General features: G+C 37.9%; 1 protein-coding gene across 1 annotated transcript in view; it reads left to right on the top strand.

Annotated features, from left to right (window-relative positions):
- The window catches only part of LOC136306377 (titin-like), a 39,708-nt gene extending 22,640 nt beyond the window's left edge, over positions 1-17,068 (top strand). The window contains exons 4-7 of the mRNA XM_066232941.1: positions 512-571; positions 875-958; positions 2,545-2,619; positions 17,022-17,068. Of these exons, the coding sequence (XP_066089038.1) occupies positions 512-571; positions 875-958; positions 2,545-2,619; positions 17,022-17,059 (257 nt within the window). The 3' untranslated portion in view covers positions 17,060-17,068. The remainder of the gene's footprint in view (positions 1-511; positions 572-874; positions 959-2,544; positions 2,620-17,021) is intronic.
- The last annotated feature ends 7,706 nt before the right edge of the window (positions 17,069-24,774 follow it).

The following is a 24,774-nucleotide window of genomic DNA, read 5'->3' as shown; positions in this document are numbered from 1 at the left end:
GCCCCGCACGCCAGGCCGACACTCTACCACTGATCCAACCGGCCAGGGCCAAGAACATAGTTTTCTATTTCTGTATCAAATTTGAGGTGAAGCCTCCTGGTAACTTTATTTTAAAAATATCAATTCTTGCTAATAATACATTCAGTATAATTTTATAAATAAATAAGTCAAACCAAAAATGTATAGAAATATATTTTTTTCAGTAAATATTTTTTAGGGAAATAATATAAATGTTAGGCTTTGAGAGTATGTGAAATTTGAGATAAGGTCTCATTCAACTGATATCTAGGATCATAACAAATGGTATGGCCACAGGACAAATATTTTCACAGAGAATACACTTGCCTGTGTCTCTGCATAGAAAACTTGCCTATACATATATAGTTTGTGTCTATATATTAGGGTCCGCTGTTGAAAAAACTAACAATCAAACACATCTTATTTATTAGTTGTCTAATAAATATATGTCTTTTCAGTCCCTCGATGCTTATCATTAAATGTCCCTTTTCAGATATTCCTGACTCCAGAGTTCCAGTCCCTACCATGCCTATCAGAGCAGTGCCACCAGAAGGTAAGATCCAGTACCAAGCACCTGGGCTCTGAGCAACACTGCTCTACCACTAAGGAATGACCAGTGCCCACCCACGGCAGAGAGCAGGGACAGATTCTTTCCTGTTGTGCTTATCACTGTGTAACTAAGATCAAAGCAAAAGAGTAGTGATAATTATAAATATATGCTCTTTTTATTTTATCTGGTTGATAAATTGGTACTATAGCACCTTTGAAGTACTGAAAGAAAATCATGAGACTGTTATGCTTCACACAAAATGGGAACTCAAACCATATAACTGGTGTTGGCATTTATTTTTTTCAGAAATCCCTCCTACAGTTGTTCCTCCTATCCCTCTCTTGCTGCCATCACCTGAAGAAAAGAAACCGCCAGCAAAACGTGTTGAAGGTATTATATGTTTTCTACCTACATGTAAAAGTATGGAATTTAACTACTGCAGACCTGAAAAATGCTGTTTAATGCAACACATTGGCCCTCTAGTGATCAACAGGTTGGATTGCCTTTCAAAATATGAATTATTTCCTCTAAGTATTAACTAACTCAATGCACAAGACATAGGCCTATAAGTCTGAAAACACCACACAAAACAACAACTATGCTTAATATTAAAATATTTTATTTTAATGGAATTACTTAAACATTAATGGCAAGCTGATTTCAAGTTTTATGTTTTTACACTATATATCAATAAGATAATGCAACTATCTTTCCATAGCTTCTAGTGAAGCTTATGGAAATAAATCATAATTTACAGTCAAGTTGCAAATTATAGTTTATGTTGTTTTCTCAATTGCAGTGTTAAATACTCTTTAAGTTTTACTATTTTGTTAAAAAATATGAATTAATATATTTTTAATAAATTTTAATTTTTTTAAAAGCTAAGGAATAAGCTCAGAAGGAGCTTTTGAGTGTGCCAGGAAATTGCTCCTCTTAAATATTTCAATAAGTACTAGTTCTACCCCAAAATAGTTGAATTTATCAGTAGATTATCTAGGACTTGCTAGAGTTTGGGGGAGTTCAGAATTGCTGTCAGAATTTCCCCAGCATCATCAGAAAAAAATTCTGCATGTCCAAGTCACATTTTCTCATAGCGAAGCCACTACTACTATAACAGTTTTCAACATTTGACATACTAGTCCCGTACTATCTATTACAATTGGCGTTAAAAGCTTGAGCTATTTTTCTGCCAGGCTCAGGAGAAATGCAGTCTAAAACACACACATCTTCCAGTTTTGTGACTAAGACGATCCCAATAACAAAGAAAAGTATTTTTATAATGTATATGAACATGGTCAAATATATTTCATCTACTTCTGATAGCAAAGAGGAATAAAAGTTAAAAATCATAAATTAGATTTCCATTTATAGTTATGTCAGAAATAATTTGTCTTAATGAAAAATTTATTCTTTGAGTATTAGTGTCAACATGACTAAGTTTAAGTGCCCACTGGGAAACTTGAGAAATTAAATCATATTTTAAATGTTGAAAACAGGGATATTTATTCATAAATACTAGGACCTATAATCGAGTTATTATTAGAGCCATGATCCAAATATAACATCAGCAACAACAAAAGAAAATTTCCAACATATATCTTAGCTGGGACTTTAATTTTACTAGTTCACATGTTATTCTTCCTGACAAATTTTAAATGTTCCTCCCTAAGGGAAACAAAGATTAAAATGTGTGCCTTTTCTATTAATATCACTTAAGTTCATTCTTGATGTTTTGAAAACTTTCACTCTAAGCAGGCATAAAATCAATTACGATGTAAGATCACCCTACATATTTTATCTCCCTCCAAAAAAAAATGTCTTCTGCATTCTTGTCCAAGATCATACTGAAACAAGAATCTTACAGTAATGGGCAAAGTCTCTTGTTACTATCAAATCATATGAAAAAAGTATCTTTATAAACCTCACAGTTTCCAAAATAACATTTTAGTTATTTACATCTGACATCTTATTTTTAGTGACCAAAAAAGCTGTAAAGAAAGATGCCAAAAAAGTTGTTGCAAAGCCCAAAGAAGAGGCACCACCACCTAAAGGTATTATAATTAATTGATCAAAATATGGTCTTACTGCTTTTCCCTTGATTAAATTTTTTATCCCAAATAGTGGAGGGTGGGAGAAGGTAAGAGTGTTAATGCACAAAATGGTAGCTCTTCCTTCACTTACTCTCACCCTCTTCTTTGATTCAGTCTCCATTTTTCTCTTTCTCAGCTTTCTTATTTCCCCCCTATCCTCCTGTGTCTGCCCACAAACCCCAATGGCAACACCAGAGAATTCTTGTTATCTCTGAACGGTATACTGACTGTATAAAGAAGGCTTTGCCCTCTAGTACAACAGCTGGTCTTGATCAAATGACACCAATAAAAGGTCAAGGGCTGATGTGAATTTCAGGTGGCTGCTCTATCCCAATTCAGCATCCTTCCTGGTTCATCCAAGGAAATGTCAATTATTTGCAGGAAAAAAGAATTCTTTTTGAAGAAGGATCAATTCAATTATTTGAATTTTTATATATCCAAGATATGTTTATAGGAAAAAGGGAATGAAATGATTTCTTCACAGTTTTCTTAACTAGGTGGTAATCTTATTTACTGGTCTCAGCAGGGGGCTTATTTGAAACTGTATCCAGGAATGCATGGTGTAACCTGAGACTCTGAAGGCCAGTGATCTGCCAGCTTTTCTCCTGGGGCTTGGTGCTTTCTCCACTTCAGTAGGGGAGGTGTGTCTCAGATCTCCATGGAGGCCTGAGTTACTGCCCCTCCTCCCCACTTTTTGTTTTCAGCTGGAGAGCTTTCTGGAGGTGGGTCACGGGGAACCACTTTAGGCTTGTGCTATGTGGAGGGATCAACCCCTCCCCCAGCTATGGCCGCCTCTGCACTGGATGAGTCAGCTTCTCAGGTCATCCCACACATTCCTCTACCCCTCACTTTGGAAGACAGGCCAGCCCTCTCAGCACACCTCGTTCCCAGGTCCCCAGGCAAGTGTCTGTGAGCAGTATTTTCTGCTCTTCTGTTTGGAATGAGAGCCCTTCTGGGCTCTCAGCCTCACCCCCCTTGCTCCTGGAAGTAGGGGAGTCCCCACCATGCCCCGGTGCTCCCTACCAGGCTCAGTGTGGCTTCTTCTTTGCTCCTTGGCTTTCGAGACCTGTTCTTGTAGTGCAAAGTTGGTTTTTCATGCTGATTGTTCCTAAATTAATTTGTAATCCAGTTTGGTAGTATGAGCTGGGAGTCGGTGCGTCAGCCTACTCCTTTGCCATCTTGAAGTCTCCTATAGTTAGCTAGTTTTGAAAGTGACATTTTAAATGTTGAAACCTAGTGTTTGTATGAATTCACTTCAAAATTTGAAATTATATTCTTTTAAGTGCCTACGGTTGAAAAGAAAGTTTGCAAATTACCTCCTGAACATAAACCTGAATCAAAGGAAGAAGTTGTTCTCAAAAGCGATATAGTATTTTTCAACCATTATATCAGCTTTAGGTATATAAAAATAGACAAATGTTTATTTACAAATGTTTCTGTCCCTTGGTTTTCTTTCAATTAGATCCCTATTTATCAAAATTTATTTGTAATAGCATTAAAATTAAGATTATAATTTTCATATCTGTTTTATAAGAAGTCAGAAATTTTGTAAGTGTTCACAGTATTTTAAAATTTATTTAATAGACATAACTAAATTGATAACACTCTAAACTAATATCAGTGACCATAACTGTCATTTTCATGATCAAATTATATAGTAAAATATACTAAACCTATTAAATACTTTAAATTACACCAAACTACTTAAACCTAAATTCAGTATTCAGTTCTAAAGTATGACAATTACCACAACTAATAAAAAATATTTTTTAAAAACTGAAACTTTCTAGTATTTTATACTAATAAGATAATACAGATTTAAAAGCAAGATATCCAAATGAAGAATCAAGTTTTAACTTTGGCCCTGGCCGGTTGGCTCAGCGGTAGAGCATTGGCCTAGCGTGCGGAGGACCCGGGTTTGATTTCCCGCCAGGGCACACAGAAGAAGCGCCCATTTGCTTCTCCACTCCTCCGCCGCGCTTTCCTCTCTGTCTCTCTCTTCCCCTCCCGCAGCCAAGGCTCCATTGGAGCAAAGATGGCTCGGGCGCTGGGCATGGCTCTGTGGCCTCTGCCTCAGGCGCTAGAGTGGCTCTGGTTGCAACATGGCGAAGCCCAGGATGGGCAGAGCATCGCCCCCTGGTGGGCAGAGCATCGCCCCCTGGTGGGCAGAGCATCGCCCCATGGTGGGCGTGCCGGGTGGATCCTGGTCGGGCGCATGCGGGAGTCTGTCTGACTGTCTCTCCCTGTTTCCAGCTTCAGAAAAATGAAAAAGAAAAAAAAAAAAAGTTCTTTGTCCTCACATAGAATTACTGATCTCTAGGCTACATTTCTTTACCTATCCCCCTTCAGTAAGCTTTATACTTACTTAAATGTTCCTCTTCTCATTAAAATTACAACATAAATTATGGTTAGAGTTTGTTGTTATTCAAATTATTCATTTTGTGTTTGGGTCATTACTGCCACAGACTTGTCTCTGAATAGACTATTGCTATAAAGTAACTTTGAGTGCTGTTCTAAATTAACATCACAACCTTTGATTGAAAAAGCTACACTTTTAGTGTGAATGCTAATTTCCCAGGGCACTAGCAGGTCACATGCTTTTCATTTTCTGGGCTTTGTACGTTAATTATGCTTTACTCGACATCTACATTTGTCTGTCTTGGTTTACATATAAACCTTTTTGTCTTTTAAGTTCTAAGAAAGAGACCTGAAGAAGAAGAGCCTAAAGTAGAACCTTAAAAAGTAGAAAAAATGAAAAAACCTACAGGTAGAAATCTCAGTAACAATCTGTGATATTGTCTTTTAACAGAATGGACATTTAACAAAAGGTTTATCTTGTAAACATAAGTGGAGTTAGCTACAAACATGGCTTCATATCCCATCTGTGTTTTTCATTGTCTGCTTTCCTTAGAGAGACATTTTTGTAGTAATTCTCAAATCTGTTCATGTATTTTCCTGCACTTTACTGTTATGATTGCTTTGCTACTTGAGTTCTTTTAATAGAAATGACTGTGAAAGAATCAGGTTGACTGCAGAATAACATCATGGGAGGGTGTCAGCAAAAGTTTCTTAAAATTTGGGGGCTTTTAAGTGGTTTTTTTAATCATTAGCTTATGATGAAAGGTATTGGTAACTATTATGAAAGTGACTTGGAAAGGGGAACTAAAGGGAAGAAGTGGATGAAATAAGGAAAATTAAGGCAGAGTCAAAATGAAATAGAAATTAATTGATTGAATATAGGTTTTTAATTTTTTTATTTTTATTGATTTAGAGATATAAAATGCCATCAGTTGAGTTTTTGAAAAACAATTTGATCTAGTTATTTCATATCGGTTGATTTCTAAGTATTACACTAACACTAGAAAATAACCTTATTATCTTCAAGTACCAGAACCACCTCCCAAAGCTGCTGAAGAGGCTGAAGCACCTCTAGCCACAGTCACAAAAGCAGAATAGAAAATTCCTGAACCAGCAAAAGGTACAAACTTACTGACACTTTCTTAATGGTTTCTAAAAATGCAAATATACAGCATTTAAAATATCGTTACACTGGCATTACAATTTGAACATGTGACCTTTAATCTAGTCAGCTTAACTGTCTTGACCGTGTCACTCTTATGTGCAATTGGCTAATGATCATCCCCTTTTAAATAAATTACTAAGTTTTAAACCCTAGGGAAAAATATATATATTTATGATCAGTGAGATGAACAACACCACCAGGACCAATAAAATTGCCTTCTAATATTTTCCAAATATTTTGTTTAAAATACAAATGAACTTAGATTAAATTCTTGATTAGGTGACTGTGTATATCAATTTTAGTATCTCCCAAGACTTGTCTGCCTAATTTTGTTTTGACTTTGTGAAAAACTTTAAAAATACTGTGTTAACCTGCTTATTGTTGTGGACTTTTTAGTGCTTAAAATAAAGCCAGCAATACCTCTCCCTGATCGGAACCCAAACCAAAGCCTGAACCAGGTGAGCAAGCTTATTCTCAATGCCAACAGCATATTTCTTCATGTTTTACATGAATAATGTGTAGTTTATAAGAAAATGTCAGTGCACAGCAAATGATTTCTGTTGCAATATATCATTACATTTTATTTAATATAATAAATATAGAATATATTATTGTATTATATATGGATTATATTATAGTTAGAAAATATTCTCTGAAGAACTAGATATTTGAACATTTTCAGGTTACATCAGAAGAAGCATATAAGCCTCAAAATAGGTTTTAGGAAGTGACAAACGTATACAATAATGCAATGATATCTTCTTACAGAAGTGAAAACAATCAAACCACCTCCCGTGGAGCCTGCTCCAACCCCTATCACTGCCCCTGGGACAGTATTAGTAGTTGGAGAGAAAGGTAATTTTTCTGTAGTTTTCTTGTTGTTTGTTTTGATGACTTAATAAAAGTATTCATGCTTGAATGTAAGTCCTCATTATGTTGAAACCAGGCATCATTTCAACTGTGGGGGTTTATAAATTCTTTTTTTTAGAGATTTTATTTATTGATTTTAGAAAGGGGGAAAAGAGAGAGAGAAGCATCAACTTGTAATTGCTTCACTTGAGTTTTCATTGATTTTTTCTTGTATGTGCCTTGACTGGGCAAACCCGGAGTTTCAAACCAGCGACCTCAGTGTTCCAGGTTGACGCTCTATCCACTGCACCACCACTGGCAGGGCAATATAAATTCTTGATTAATCTTTCTTCATCTGATATCTTTTACCACCTAATTTCTCACCTAATGGTTCATATTGTTTTGATTGGAATGTACATCCTAGTGATGCACCATTTCCTTATATGCTTTTGAGAGTAAGTAATGAATATGTTCAAGGTTGACTAAAACTAAGGAGACAGACATTTCCTGAGGACATGCATACAGGTTGACCTATGATCACATAGTGAATAAAGCATCAATCTGGAACACTGAGGTCACTGGTTTGAAACCCTGGGTTTGCCTGGTCAAGACACATATGGGAGTTGATGCTTCCTGCTCCTCCCTCCCATCTATCTATCTATCTGTCTATCATCTGTCTCTTCTCCCTAATATGAATAAAGTCTTTAAAAAAAATGAAAGAAAAAGACATGCATACAGAAATCCTATGGAGCCTCAGATTTCTCATGTTCCCTGTAGGAATCATTTCTCTCTTTCTCTCTCTCTCTCTTTCTCTCTCTCTCTCTCTCTCTTAGTGAGAAAGACAGTGACAGAGAGAGAGGGACAGAGAGAGACAGACAGGAAGGGAGAGAGATGAGAAGCATCAGTTCTTCATTGTGGTGCTTTAGCTGTTCATTGATTGCTTTCTCATATGTGCCTTGACTGGGGGGCTCCAGCAGAGTGAGTGACCCCTTGCTCAAGCCAGTGACCTTGAGCTCAAAACAGTGACCTTGGGCTTCAAGCCAGGGACCATAGGGTGATGTCTATGATCCCACGCTCAAGCCAGAAACCCGCACTCAAGCTGATGAGCCCACATCAAGCCAGATGAGCCCACACTCAAACTGGTGATCTCAGGGTTTTTGTTTTGTTTTAAATTTTATTTTTATTTTATTTATTCATTTTAGAAAGGAGAAAGAGAGAGAAGAGAGAAAGAAACAGAGAGAGAGAAGGGGGGAGGAGCAGGAAGCATCAACTCCCATATGTGCCTTGATCAGGCAAGCCCAGGGTTTCAAACCGGTGACCTCAGCATTTCCAGGTCGATGCTTTATCCACTGCGCCACCACAGGTCAGGCTATCTCAGGGTTTTGAACCTGGGTCCTCTGCATCCCAGTCCGACACACTATCTACTGCAGCACCACCTGGTCTTGTTCGTTTTTCATTTCTTAAAATGAGAAATTGGGATAATGAAAATGTTCTGGAGATAGAGAGTGTTGATGGCTGCATAATATTGTGAATGTACCTAATGCAACTGAATTGCATATTTTAAAATGGTTAAAATGGTAAATTTTATGGTAGATATATTTTACCACAATAAAAAAAGTGCATAGTTCAGCCTTGAAATCTATATAAGAATTTAGATCAGTAATAATTTTCTTTTTTTTAAGTGAGAGGAAAGGAGCTAGTGAGACAGACCTTCGCATATACCCTAAGATCCACCCAGCAACCTGTGTCTGGGGCCAATGCTCAAATCAACTGAGCTATTCTTAGTGCCTGAGTCTGACACTTGGACCAACCGAGCTATCCTCAGCACCTAGCGCTGACACTTGAACCAATCAATACACTGGCTGTAAAAGACATAGAGGGAGAGAAGGGGGAGAGGGAGAGGTAGAAAAGCAGATGGTCATTTCTTCTCCTGTGACTGGGAATCGAACCTGGAATGTCCATACATCAGGCCAACGCTCTATCCACTGAGTCAGACAGCCAGGACTGATTTTCTTAAATGTACTAAGTGACATAATTATCTCAGGTACAAACTTAAAGTGCTATTAGTAGTTCATTACTTAAGTGATAATCTCAAAACCAGAAATGATTTAATGTGTTTTGGTCATTGATAAATACTCATCCTAATTATTTGGTCTTTGACTAGTAACTAACTCTCTTTACATTTTAATTTCTTACTATGTAAATTAAGAATAATGATTATATTTGCCCTGTTGGATTACTGAGAGCAGTAAATAAATATATATAAAGCACTTAGCACAGTGCTTGGCACACAGTAAGCCCTATAGAAATGTTTGGGGTTTTATTGTATTTAATGAAATGATACAGTATGTTATATGCTTTGGCTATAGCATAATTTTAGCATTTATTTTAATATAGTTTATCACTGATATTTATGATTTGGACATTATTCTTATTTTTTAAATTTATAATTTCAATGTGATACCTTCTATTAGTTCAGGAAAAATGGCAACTGTCATTGAGTCAATTATGTATAAAAATAAAGCTTTTCTTGCATTCGCAGAGGCCAAAGCTAGAAAATTGATTCTACAGTTTATACTCCCCATGCATTAATAATTGAATTATAGTCTAAATATAGGAACCTCCTTTCTTCTCCTTTAGTTTGTTGTATAAATAGGGGAAATCTTCAAAGGAATCCATATATATGTGGCTCATAGACCTTTTTTCCCCCTTAATCTTGCCTGCATTTGTCTGCCCAGTTTAAAAAAAAAAAGGCTTTAGGTGACTTTTAAATTATTTCCCCTTTTCCTACACTGACTCCTTGTTGATAAAAACATATCCTTGCTTCACATAACCAGCACATAAGTAAACAGATACAATACTTTGCATAGCTAGGTAAGCGTAAACTCTTCCTCACAAGGCAAGAGTGAGCCTTGTAGAAATGAAAGAAGAATAAAGGCACTTGCTGAAAATAACTTTTTAACCCTAAATATGTTGGCAGTTTAGCTTAGTCACATTGTCTTCAGAATATGCCTCTTGGAAATACCAAAAATATCTATTAGAAATGTCTATTCTTGGCCCTGGCTGGGTTTCTCAGTGGATAGAGTGTTGTCCCAGCATGCCAATGTTGTGGGTTCAATGCCAGGTCCGGGTACATATGAGAAGCAATGAGTGAGTGAACAACGTAATGGAACAATTAAGTAGAACAATGAGTTGATGCTTCTCTTTCTCTCTCCCTCTTCCCCTTTCTCTCTCAGTTTTTTTTCTATTTCTGAAATTGACTAAGGAAGTTACTTCCTCTCTTTCTCTGTCTCTCTCAAATCAATGGAAAAATTTTTAAAAAGAAAAGAAATGTCTATTTTTCATAGAAGTCATAGAAATAAAAGCAATTTCCCTTTATGTGTTAATATTTATAATAAAGAACATGATTCTCCTCACAGGTTTACTAAGTATGAATGAGTCTGAGAATTGTTTAAATGTTGAGTTTTCTTTTTTATTTCAGAGGCCAAAACACCTAAAGAGAAAGCTGCCAAGCCGAAAGGTCCTATCAAAGGTAAAATTCATTTCCCTGTAACCTGAATTGTACGCTATCACTCTGGGAAACTTTTTATTCAAGGGTAATTTTACATTCAACGGGAAAAGTTTTTCAAATTATATAAAGATCTTTGCTATTCTTTTTTTTCAAGTGAGGAGGGGAGATAGAGAGATAGACTCCTGCATGCACCCTGCAACTCCCATCTAGGGCCGATGCTTGAATCAACCAAGCCATCCTCAGCACTGGTGCCAATGCTTGAACTAATAGAGCCCCTGGCTGCCAAAGGGGAAGAGAGAGAGAAGCAAACCCAGGAAGTCCATACACCAGACCGACACTCTCTATCCACTGAGCCACCTGGCCAGGGCTATCTTTGCTGTTCCTAATTGACTCTGCTAGAGCTAGTATGTCTGTCTTCTGATATTTCAAACAATACACCTCTAATATCATCCAAGTAGGTACTACATATATAGCCAACAATATTTTAGTATAATGAACCATATACATTCTTAGCTTCATTCTTCATATACATGATAGTTCTACATGACCAATAAAATAATTACATATTAATCTGGACATTATTTGGGTTGAAAACTTGAGAAAATGAAGAGCATTTATTATTCACAGATTCCTCATACTATCTCATATTTCCATCTGGAAGAGGGTAGTATATTGAATTGACCTTTCAATCACATAGCCTTCCATTTTCTGTTTTGTCTTCTAATTGTTCTATCACTGGTTTCATCCAGCAGGAAGCCAAATATGCACTTTCCAACCCTTCTGGAAATCCCAAATCAATTTTTAATTTTATTTTGTTTAGGTGTAGCCAAAAAGACACCTTCTCCAATAGAAGCTGAAGGAAAAAGTTGAGATCAGGAAGTGGTGGAGAGAAGCCACCTGATGAGGCCCCATTTACCTACCAGCTGAAGGCTGTGCTGCTCAAATTTGTCAAAGAAATCAAAGAGATTGTCTTGACGGAAGCAGAGTCAGTTGGCTCTTCTGCGATCTTTGAATGTCTAGTCTCCCCCTCCACTGCAATTACAACCTGGATGAAAGATGGCAGCAGTATCTGTGAGAGCCCAAAGCACAGATTCATTGCGGATGGTAAAGACAGAAGCTGCATATCATTGACATTTAACTTTCCGATGCTGGTGAATACACCTGTGTTTGATATTTGGGAAGTAAAGAAAAGACCTCCATAGCTAAACTGATTGTAGAAGGTAATTTTAGTCTTCTTTATATGGCCCATATTCAATTTTACAGTAAATCTCAGTACCCATTTTTCTTGTAGATTAATTAATTAATTAATTAATTTTGTATTTTTCCAGTTAGAAGCAGGGAGGCAGTCAGACTCCTGCATGCACCCGACCAGGATCTACCCAGCATGCCCACCAAGGACGTTTTGGCATTAATGTTAGTGAAAATAGACTATTTCTGATATTTCTCTTCTCTAAAAGGTGATCTATTCTTTTGGCATTCCTGTTTTAGTATTCTCATAGATGAAAATAAGATATGATCATTTATAGTAAGACATTCCTAGTATATGTAAAACTAGTATTCCATTAGCTTTAAACTTTGTGTTTTTTTTCTTACTAGATTTATCTGGGCCACCTTCCTGCCCAGAGGTAAAAGATCAAGTCAAGCATCTCACTAGCATGGAAACCTCCAGCCAAAGACGGTGGCAGTCCAATTAAGGGATACATTGTAGAAATGCAAGAAGAAGGTACTACTGATTGGAAAAGAGTAAATGAACCAGATGCGCTTCTAACTGCCTGTGAATGTGTGGTGCCGAATTTGAAAGAACTCAGAAAGTACAAGTTCAGAGTGAAAGCTGTCAGTGAAGCTGGTGAATCTGAACCAAGCGATACGACTGGAGAGACCATTGCCACTGATATTCAAGGTACTAGTCCCTATTCCATTTATGTATTCATCTTTTGATTTTATTATGAACTTGATTAATTGACTGAAGATATGTAAATTACATTTTTTAAGTATGGTGAGCTGAATTCTGTTACATTATTCCTGGTGTTACAGAGGTACCAGAAGTTTACATTGACATTGGAGCACAGGACTGTCTGGTTTGTAAAGCTGGCTCACTGATTAAAATTCCTGTTGTCATCAAGGGACATCCAACACCAAAATCATCTTGGGAATTTGATGGAAAGGCGAAGAAGGCAATAAAGGTAAAAAAAAAAAAAAAGTGATTTTCTGTGTCTCCCTTTGAATCACACTAAGGAATATTTATATTACAACTGATGATCTTCTTTTCTAACATGATAGAGTTCACGATATACCTGAAGATGTACAGGTAATAATAAAGTTGAAATGATTCAGAATCTAGTTAATTTCAATACTGCTATTATTTCATTCAATGTCTAACTACCGTGTTTTGGGGGGTTGGTTTGTTTGTTTTTTTACAGCTGGAGACTGCTGAAAACTCATCAGTAATTATTATTCCAGAGTGCAGACAATCTCATTCGGGCAAATACAGCATCACAGCCAAGAACAAAGCAGCACAAAAGACTGCAAGCTGCAGAGTTAAAGTCATGGGTAAGGAAGACTTTAAAAGTTACTATGGAGCCTGACCAGGCAGTGGTGCAGTGGATAGAGCATTGGACTGGGATGTGGAGGACCCAGGTTCGAGACCCCGAGGTTGCCAGCTTGAGCACGGGCTTATCTGATTTGAGCAAGGCTCACCAACTTGAGCCCAAGGTCGCTGGCTTGAGCAAGGGGTCACTCAGTCTGCTGTAGCCCCCCCCCCCCGGTCAAGGCACATGTGAGAAATCAATCAATGAACAACTAAGGAGCTGCAATGAAGAATTGATGTTTCTTATCTCTCTTCCTGTCTGTCTGTCCCTATCTGTCCCTCTCTCTGACTCTCTCTGTCTCTGACACACACACACACACACACACACAAAGTTACTGTGAAATAAGAACAAATTATGTTTAAAAAGCAATGTTGCTTATATTGTAATATGAATTCAACAGATGTACCAGGGCCACCCAAAGATCTGAAAGTCAGTGATGTCACAAGGGGTAGTTGCAGACTTTCATGGAAGATTCCGGATGATGATGGGGGAGACAGGATCAAAGGCTATGTTATTGAGAAGAAGACTGGATGGGAAAGCCTGGACTAAAGTCAATCCAAACTGTGGCAGCACCTCATTTGTAGTTCCTGATCTCATCTGTGATCAGCAGTACTTCTTCCGCATCAGTGCAGAAAACCGCTTTGGTATCGGTGCACCTGTGGAAACCATTCAGAGGACCACTGCCAGAGATCGATATGTAAGTTTTTAAATCTATGATTAAAATAACATCTCAAATTTGAAAAAAGTATAGTTATAAACAACACTACCTTCTTTAACTATTTTTAAAGATCCTCCTGATCCTCCGATTAAACTCAAGATTGGCCTCACAACAAAGAGCACAGTACACCTGCCATGGAAACCCCCAAAGAATGAGGGAGGATCCCCTGTCACCCACTATATTGTTCAGTGCCTTGCCTGGGACCCTGCTGGGAAAAAGAAAGAAACATGGGAACAGTGCAATAGGCGTGATGTGGAAGAGCTGGAATTTACTGTTGAAGACCTCATAGAGGGTGGGGAACATGAATTCAGAGTCAAAGCTGTCAATGCTGCAGGCATCAGCCAACCTTTACCACTGTTGGCCCTGTGATCATCAAAGACCAGACATGTAAGCACCGACATGTTAATAGAGAGCAAAAAAAAAGAGTATGTTAATAGACAGAAAAAGGCCAGGCTCAGGGGCCAGGCTGAGTGGGCAGTATGAGGGGCTAGGTTGAGTGGCCAGGCTGAGGGGCCAGGCTGAGTGGGCAGGCTGAGTGTTCAGGCTGAGGTGAAAGGCTGATGGGCCAGGCTGAGTGGCCAGGTGGAGGGGCCAAGTTGAGCGGCCAGCCTGAGGGGCCAGGTTAAGTGGGCCAGACCGAGTGGCCAGTCTGAGTGGGCCAGTTGAGACAGAATGAGTGGGCAGACTGAGTGAGCAGGCTGAGGGGCCAGGCTTAGTGGGCAGGCTGAGGGGCCAGGCTGAGGTACAATGCTGTAGGGCTATGTAAAGTGGTCAGGCTGAGTGGCAAGGTGAGTGGGCAAACTCAGGTGCCAGGCTGAGTGGCCATGTGGTGTGGGCTGGCTGACGGGCCAGACTGAGTGGGCAGGCTGAGTGGCCAGGCTAGTGGGGATGCTGAGAAGCCAGGCTGAGTGGGCAAGCTGTGGGGCCAGGCTGAGGGGCCAGGATAGTGTGCAGGCGTTTAAAAGGGACATGTGCATGTTGTTTCTAGTTTTAGACTTCTGTGGTTATTCATAAATATGGTAGTCCGAACCAAAATTAGTAGATTCACCAATGCCTTGTGATTATTTTCTGTTAGCTCCTCTTTTAATTAAGTGGAAAGATATCTTAGAACAGTGGTCCCCAGGCCCCGGGCCGTGGACCCGTACCGGTCCGCGGGCCATTTGGTACCGGTCTGCAGAGAAAGAATAAATAACTTACATTATTTCCGTTTTATTTATATTTAAGTCTGAACGATGTTTTATTTTTTAAAAATGACCAGATTTCCTCTGTTACATCCATCTAAGACTCACTCTTGACACTTTTCTAGGTCACGTGATAGATTTATCCATCCCACCCTAAAGGCCGGTCTGTGAAAATATTTTCTGACATTAAACCAGTCCGTGGCCCAAAAAAGGTTGGGGACCACTGTCTTAGAATACCAGTGATTATTAAAATTATGTTTGTTATTAACTTGTACATGTATGGATAATAGTGAACAGGAGTTTTTTCAACCTAATCAAGAATTCTAATTTGTTGACTCTCAAGATAAACTGTTGTCTTTGATTCATATTCTTCTGGCTACATTTTTTCTCTCAATAACGTAGACTCTTGAACCAGTTTTTCTTTTGTTAATAATCTTAACTTATCCCCTGACTACCTGGCACAATTTCAACCATAAATCAAGTGATGTCTGTGCTTCCAACCAGACTGCTAAACACGAGCAGAGATTCTACAGTGACGGAGACTCGGGCTGCATACTTCATGGACTGAATTCAACTGCACTGTTGGGATTACCCTGTAACTCCTCAGCAGCTTTTCTTCTTTTTTCCTACAGTGATTGTTTCCAGACTTCATTAGACTTCTTCCTCACCCTTTCCCATCCTGTCATGCCTCATCCTTATATAACAATGCTTTTTCCTGAATGAAAGTAGAGGCTTTCATGCTTAAACGTCTTTAGTTAGCGCTTCTTTTTCTCCCCAGCCAGAAAAACACTCGAGTCCCTCCCCATAGCTAGATACATCATTCCATTCCTTGTCCTTTAATTAGAGGCCCCTTCGCCTCTTGCCTTGGACCTCACTCATTCCTTTAACTCTGTTACCCTTTTCTCCTGTGTCTAACATATGGAAATAATAGCACAAATAGAATATTAATACTAGTATTCACTGAAGCCTACTTGTTAATGTAATATATATTGGAAACAACCCAACATCTAACAAAAGAAATAGTTTGATAAATTATATCACATTGATATAATAAAATGCTACTTGTGACCTTTAAAAGAAATAAGGTTGAGCTATATGAATTAGGCTTAAAAGATAACCATGTACCTGGCAGTGGTGCAGTAGATAGAGTGTCAGACTGGGACGCGGAGTACCCAGGTTTGAAACCTTGAGCTCACCAGCTTGAGCGCGGGCTCATCCGGCTTGAGTGCAGGCTCACCAGCTTGAGCATGAGTATGGGGTTGCTGGCTTGAGCGTGGAATCATACACATGATTCCAAGGTCACTGGCTTGAGCCCAAAGGTTGCTGGCTTAAAGCCCAAGGTTGTTGGCTTGAGCAAGGCGTCACTTGCTCTGCTGTAGCCCCCTAGTCAAGGTACATATGAGAAAGCAATCAGTGAACAACTAAGGAGCCACAATGAAAAATTGATGCTTCTCATCTCTTCCTGTCTGTCTGTCTGTCCATATCTGTCTCTCTCTCTCTGATGATCTGTCTCTGTTAAAAAAAAAAAAATCCATGTTCTAGTCAGTGAAAACCCAAGCTGTCCTATATATGGCACAATTGTGTAAAGAAAAGTACACTATATTTATATTATCATTTATTTGTTTAGTGAACACAAGCTGTAAAACTAGTTTTGTAGTAGGGCTGGAATTAGAGGTCATAGGGCATGTTTACTATTTACCACATAAGTTAAAAATATGTATATAGACACACATACATATATATAATACGGAAAGTTGAATTATTCAAAGTAAGACACACAAAATTCATACTTTTGCTAGTTTCTAACTTAGAATAATTTCAAAAATACAGGTATTTGTGGCCCTGGCTGCTTGGCTCAGTGGTAGAGTGTCGGCCAAGCGTGTGGAAGTCCTGGGTTCAATTCCCAGCCAGGGCACACAGAAGAAGCGCCCATCTGCTTTTCCACCCCTCCCCCTCTCCTTCCTCTCCATCTCTCTCTCTTCCCCTCCTGCAGCCAAGGCTCCTTGGGAGCTAAGTTGGCCTGGGTGCTGAGGATGGCTCCATGGCCTCTGCCTCAGGTGCTAGAATGGCTCTGATTGCAGCAGAGCAACAACACCCCAGAGGAGCCAAGCATCACCCCCTGGTGAGCATGCTGGGTGGATCCCGATTGGTCACATGTGGGAATCTGTCTGTCTTCCCGCCCCACCCCCTGCTTCTCACTTCAGAAAAATACAAAAAAAAAAAAAAATACAGGTATTTGTTAGACACAGGTAAGAAAACCTGGAGAAGTCAGAAACTGTCGTTACTGCTCTCCAGGTCCTTTCTGGCCACAATACGTCTGCTCTCACCCATATTTTATAAACGAGATCTCAAAAGCAGTATGCCGTGTTTACCATAGACCCCTTTCTCCCTGTGGACCCACCACCCTCACCTTCTTTAAGACCCTCATCCTGGAGATGCTCCTCTGTTTACCTCTGGAGCTTTGGTGTGACTTGTCTCTTCTGTCTCAATACTTACTCTCCACTTAGTTGTCCTCTACTAACCCTTCAGGTTTCAGTTTTCTTTGAGAAGCCGTTTTTATTTTTAACTTCCCTGGCTCTGTCATCTCCCTCTCATTAACTCTAATAACATGGTATATGTCTTCACATTTCTAGCTACATTTTTATCTCTTTTTTTTTTCCTGGCTGTTTTTGATTATAATGCCTCTTTTCATTATAAGATTGTAAGTCCCTTGAAGGGCCTGACTCTGGTTTTGCCCATCACTGTGTTTTCCTGGCCTCACCAGTACCTGGCTCACAGTTGGTGCTCAGATAGTGTTTGCTGAATAAGTAAATGAGCAATATAGGAGTCTTCATAAGTCTGAATCTGTTCTTAAAGGATTGGGCAGCAACCAGCCTCGAGGAAAATTAGGACAGTATTCTTGAGTTCTGTGGCAAGTTAAATGTTTAGGTTGAGGGTAAACAACTTGGAGACGTGGAATGGCGTGGAAGGTTGCTTTGATTACTTTATTGAGGGATTCTTTCTGCCTGTAGGCTATAAAGATCAGTGGACGCACGCTGATATTCTTATAAAAAACATTTCCTTACATAAATTTACTCTTAACATTGTTTAATCTAGTTAAAGTCATTTCTGTTAGACATATTAAATTACCTCATTTCTCCTAATTTAAGATATCCATCAGACTTAGCTCTTTTGCATGATACAGGCGTCATTTGTATCATGTATCAATTATTTTAAGTTGATATATTATTTTTTTATTTTATTGCTATTCATTAAGCCCTAGAGGAGAAACATTTGAATCCTTTAAAATCTTTTATTTTTAAGAGAACAGAAAAATTACATTCTCCTGAAATAGTTTATTATAAGATTACTCAATTATGTTCTTGAAATTCTATATATATATAACAGATTTTTATTTTTTATTTATTTATTTATTTTTTACAGAGAGAGAGAAAGTCAGAGAGAGGGATAGACAGAGACAGACAGACAGGAACAGAGAGATGAGAAGCATCAATCTTTAGTTTTTCGTTGCGCATTGCAACACCTTAGTTGTTCTTTGATTGCTTTCTCATATGTGCCTTGACCGTGGGCCTTCAGCAGACTGAGTAACCCCTTGCTGGAGCCAGTGACCTTGGGTTCAAGCTGGTGAGCTTTTGCTCAAACCAGATGAGCCCGTGCTCAAGCTGGCGACCTCAGGGTCTCGAACCTGGGTCTTCTGCATCCCAGTCCAACGTTCTATCCACTGCGCCACCACCCGGTCAGGCATAACAGATTTTTATTAACCTTGCAATGTTCTCTTCATTTGCAAAGGGAATATTTTTTTTTATTTTACGTGAGAGAGACAGACAGGAAGGGAGCGAGATGAACAGTATCAACTTGTAGTTGTGACATGTTAGTTATTCATTGATTACTTTCTCATATGTGCCTTAACTGGGGGGCGGGGCTCCAGCTGAGCCAGTGACCCCTTGCTCAAGCCAGTGACTATGGAATCATGTTGATGATCCTATTCTCAAGCCGGCAATCTTGGGATTTTGAACCTGGAACCTCACTGCCCCTGGTCGATACTCTGTGTGCTGCCACATGTCAGCCACAAAGGGAATACTTTTTAATATGGAATATTTGTATTGTATTTTTCCTTCATTGTTATTGACATTACTTTTTTTCCTAATTCTTTGAGAATTTTTCAGTTACTGAAATAACATTCTTGTGGCAAGTGAATCAATGCAAAAGTGTAAAAAGAAAATAAAAAGCTAATGAATGACTTCTCTCTCTCCTCCTCACCCCCAGTACTCCTACCTGTGATTTGTATTCAGTTTTCTCACGGCACATATAGACATGTACAAGTTTGTACATATCTTCAGGCATTTGAGCTTTTTAAATTTGGTAATCTGGTTTCTGGAATTATAGCAAAATGGACAGAGCACAGTGGAGGTTTGTCACATATGATGTTTAGAAATTTTGAGGTTATAAACTATGTAAGTTTAGATCTATCCTTGGACTGTCTACAGATCTTTAGCCAAAAGATCAAAAGAAAAAAAAAAACGTTCTGTGTAATCTGAGGGGTAAAAAAGGCAGCAAAACTAATTTTATTTTCCAGAAACTGGTTTTCTTTATATTAGGTTCATTATGGAACCCCAGGGAACATACATAAGCATTCAGCCCTGGAAAGTGAAGCGCATGCTCCATCCACTTCCTGTTACTCTGTAGTCATACAGTATCTCGGTTTCTGTGTCTGATCAGTATAAATCCCTTATTGAAGTTATCAGCTTTTCCATTCATTGTCTCATTGCTGCTGTCTTTGGTGTACCTCTTTATGATCTAGGTTGCAAAATGTGAAGCTATTAAAAGTTTCTTTGTTCTCTCAGTAGGTACTATATTTTTAATAATATTATCGTGTAATATTCCTGTTAGTTCTGTTTTACACCTCTAGAATGCTTTGCATAAAAATAGCTATAACTATGGGGCTTTGTATAAATGCTTTATATGTCTGGTTAGCCATTACATAAATGCATATTGTACATAAAAAGTAAAGTTTGTTTATATATACATAAATTTGTCATTAATTTTGTTTGAAAGATTCCATATAGTAGTAATATAGCTGAGTTAAATCAAGTGTTCCAGACTGATGAAGTGATTTCATTAGACTATTTGATAATTTATTTATGTGATTTTTTTGTAATACAGCATTAGCTTGCAGTAAATATATGATTATCAGGTTAAATAATATTTAAAAAGTATTGACTCTTCTACTTGTATTCACTTTTGTCAAATACTTTGTATGTTCAGTATTTTTTTAATTCTGTTGAAAATAAAACCTAATTTACATACATGTTTATTTTATACTATTAGAATTATTTATATTTTAAATAACAGTAATATAGAGCAGGGAAGTACTAAAACAATTTTTGCTTATAATCATTTTTCTTTCTTTTATAACATCATAAAAAATTCTCTAGGAAGCTATTCAGAATATTTTACATTAAATTGTCAAAAGTTAATTTGACAGCTATTTATTTCATTGTAGAAAATGATATATCAAATCTCTGTATTAATTGGTTTCCAAATGATATTTGGACTTTGAAACAGTTGGGAGATATATATATTTAATTTAATAAGTTTAATTAGTTTTAAGTTTAATTATAAACTAATTAATTTAATAAGTTTAATTATAGGAATTTTTTGACTATATACTTTTTGCCATCTTTTGATAAGACTAAACAAACAGAATTTTTGCTAAAGCTGAGTATAAAAATTTGAGTCCCAAGGAAATCTGATACTATTCAAGTGTTTTCTCAGAATGTGAATAAGGGAGCTGAACATTCCGTCTAAATTATTACAGAATTTTACTATCTTGTGTGTAGCTGGATTTTTAATCAGTTTTTTGTTGTCATAGTGGCATATTTAAGTGTGAAGGAGTGAGAAGAAAGAAATGTTTCTATAGTTAATGTTGTGAAGTAGGATTCTGTTTTTACGAGAATAACATAGTCTCAGATCTCATCTCTTCTCTCTCCCTCTGTTTATTTTTGGTCTTATAAATTAGTAGATGGGAAACATAGCTCTACCTATCTCATAACAGTGGGCATTTTCTAATTGTCCAGCATTCATCAAGTTAGTGGTTGCTCCTAAAATATGGTCAGAGACCTGTTAAGACTTGTGAAGGGTCTAAAATATTACCCTGCCTGCAGGCAAACCTGCCACAGGCTAGGTTCTGTACATACTTCACATATACACACTCACAATAGAAAGAGAAGACACTGGATTAGGGGACAGACCTTGCATTGATTCACAGTGCATCTTGCTGGTCACCCCTCCCTAGCTTCCCACAGGGCAACATGGTAAGATTACCTCTCTGCACATGGTTGCACCATAGGAGACTAACTCAAAAATTATGAAACTTGGAGCTAATGTAGTTGCTACTGGCACACCTGCTCATCTTGTTGCTTTGGTGGGGAAGGAAGGGAGCATAGAGAAAGAAGGGGTGGAGGGAGAAAGTGGAAGGAGAGAGAAGACAGAAAGAACTAAACCAACTGACCTACCCTGGGAATCTTTCACTCTGGAATATAAACAGATTCTCTCTTGAGGAAGAGGAAGGGAAGCCTGTATCCTGGAACTTAAGCTGTCTGCTTAAGAGATATGGAAGGACTGTAGGTTAAAACAGGAGAAAAAGGCTCTGGGGGGGTGGAGACATTCTCTGCCATTAAAGAATTTCAATTTTCACTGCTCAAGAGTCCTGGCCATGTAGGAACACTAAGAACTTCAGGGAGGATTATTTTCCCAAAAGGCCTAATGTAATCTGGAAATGGTGTGTTCTCTAGTAAACTATCCCAGTAAGACAGCAGTCTGCTATTTACTACTACTGTTTACTTTTAAAAATAAAAACACTAGAAAAAGAAAAGAAATAGTTTTCTAACCTTACCTACCTTGCATACCCTCTCCAGTAATCTTTTTGTTCTGTCCTTCCTGTACCTACATACTTCTCTCTCTCTCTCTCTCTCTCTCTTTTTACTATGCCATTACTTTGTCTTCTAATTGTATTTTTGTATCATATGGGGGAGAGCCGATGAATTTAAATGAATTACTGGATGGTCAAATGACAATGTGCCTTTTTTAAAAAAAAGTGTGGTAGGCCCTGGCTGGTTGGCTCAGCGGTAGAGCATTGGCCTGACGTGCGGGGGACCCGGGGTTTGATTCCCAGCCAGGGCACATAGGAGAAGTGCCCATTTGCTTCTCCACCCCCCCTTCTTCCTCTCTGTCTCTCTCTTCCCCTCCCGCGCCAAGGCTCCATTGGAGCAAAGATGGCCCGGGCGCTGGGGATGGCTTCTTGGCCGCTGCCCCAGGCGCTAGAGTGGCTCTGGTCGCGGCAGAGCGACCCCCCTCCCCGGAAGGGGCAGAGCATCGCCCCCTGGTGGGCAGAGCGTTGCCCCTGGTGGGTGTGCCGGGTGGATCCCGGTCGGGCACATGCAGGAGTCTGTCTGTCTCTCCCCATTTCCAGCTTCAGAAAGAAAAAAAAAAAGTGTGGTATCTGTGGTCGTGCAGATTTTGTTCTTGTTTTTCTTAGAAAAGAATGTTGATTGAAGAGTACAGTACAGCTTTGTGGAGAAATGAGGTAGTTTTCATTTGTGTTTGTGAAAATGGTATAAAGAAATAGAGATAACTAAGAGACAATCTAAGAGGAATTAAAATTTTGTGATTTTTTTTTCTTCTTCATAACAGTACAGTTTTAGTTAGTCTAATAAATTTCATTGAGAGTATATTGCCTTACTAAGGTTTCTTCTGCTTAGGTAAGTCTTTTTTTTTATAAGTATATTCTTTTAGGAAGACTCTTATCGAGCGTGTTACTTGAGAATATTAAATGCACAGTTGGATTTTAAGGAACTATAACTACTGATTACTGTTTAAGAAAATAAATTTAAAAATATAGAAGGAAGCCTTAAGAATATATTTTTATGTTATGATTTTATGGAATTAGAGTCAGTTCAGAACATCTTATGATGTTGATTAACAATAAGCTTTCAAGTCCAATGGAATCTGTAGAAATTAAATTGTTAGCATACTAATGAATTTTATTTGCTTAGTAATAGACTAGTTGATCTTGCTTAGTTTGCTCTATAGAATAGATGTTGCTATTTGGGAGCTATCAAATAACAAATGTCAATAGTTTGGACTGTCATGGAGGTCAGTAAAATATTTTTTGGTGTGTGATACTGTAATGTACTAAAGAAAGAATCTTTATTAAGTGTTATCAACCTTTTTTGAATTGACCTAAGTTTAGCAGTGAATTAAGTTGATGCACATTTGTCCTATGGGGACTGACTAGGAGTTTACTTTGGGTCACATTGAGATTTTAGTCATATTTGAGAACATCATTGGCACAGCCTGAATTCATAGTGCTTGGATTTTTGAAACTTCATCATTAAATTCTTTCACACAATATTATTCATTAAAAGTAGTTGGCTTCGGTATATATTCCTTAAATTTTTCATTTATGTGCATGTGCTTATGTATGAACTTCTTAAAATGAGTATACTTATAATCTTTTAATACTTGTAATATAGGCTGAAATTTAAAATGGAAATAGAATTATAGATTTATAAACTTCTAAGTTACTGAGAATGGTTCATGATTTAAGATCTCTTCTGTAGTCTGTTTGCCTTGTTAAGGTCAGAGTCATGGTGGGTAGAGTACCAAATATAGACACTACTACACTTTCTGTTAGCACACGAACTATATCTGGGTCCTCAGTCTTAATCTTAGATATTGAACAGAACGGAGATGGTTTCTAATGCTAACCTAAGGCAATACTCAGTAAATATTTATTGAAAACCCAGTTTGTGCCAGAGACTGTGCTGATGACAGAAAGCAGACATTACATTAGTGTTGCTTATAATCTATCTAATGAGGGAAACAAAGGTTAATCCAAATAACTATTCTTGAAATACAAATTAAAGATTTGATAAACTTTCACCCACTCATTTTAAATCGATTGAGATTTTCTAGCTCCATCATTCCTTCCATTCAGTGGAATGGAAGGAAGTGCTTTCTTCCTCTCCTATTTATTAGTTTATTTCTCTATGGATTCAGGATCTTATTTACTCAAAAAGTTATAGTACATTATTCTATTACTTACTTTGATAATCACAGTGGCCCAGATTTGGCAAAGGGAACCACTTCAAGCTGACTTCTTTGTCTTGTTCACATTATTCATTTCTGATGAATTATTTCTGCAAGCAAACCTGTTTCCTTTTTAGTAGAGAATGGTATTTAAAGAACAGTGAAAAGTGTTTTATTTTTTTAAATGCATATTTTACTGATTTTTTTTTTCAAAAATACTATTCAGAAGAATGAAAGAGTTGGTGGGTTTCCAGAATTTTTAACCTTTTTAATAAAAAGGAAATACAATGTTTAGCAGTTTCTTTTGACTTGGAGAGTTCCTCTTAAAGCTGTTATTTTCAGACTGCTCCGTGGTGCTGTGAAGGTAGACAGATGCCAAGGTTGGGAGTTGGAGAAGTGGACTGTTGGGAGAGATAGATGAGATTGAATCTCTCGGGTCTACTTAAGTAGCTTTAATCTTTTATGTATAGATATATAACGTACAACCATGTGTGTGTGTATGTGTCTATTAAGCTTTTGTAAAAGAATTTGTTGGAAGAAAAAATTACACAGCCAAAATAAGTTTTTAAACCACTGTCCTACAAGATTAGTTTTTCATAGTTTACAAAAAGTTCAGTAGTTTCTGTTCTTGTGGAGATACCAAGTAGACTGATCTT

This window comes from Saccopteryx bilineata, chromosome 5 (genome assembly GCF_036850765.1).
Source record: "Saccopteryx bilineata isolate mSacBil1 chromosome 5, mSacBil1_pri_phased_curated, whole genome shotgun sequence".
NCBI lineage: Eukaryota > Metazoa > Chordata > Mammalia > Chiroptera > Emballonuridae > Saccopteryx > Saccopteryx bilineata.
Note: the sequence above shows the minus strand (reverse complement) of the source record. Positions and strands in the feature narration are given on the sequence as shown.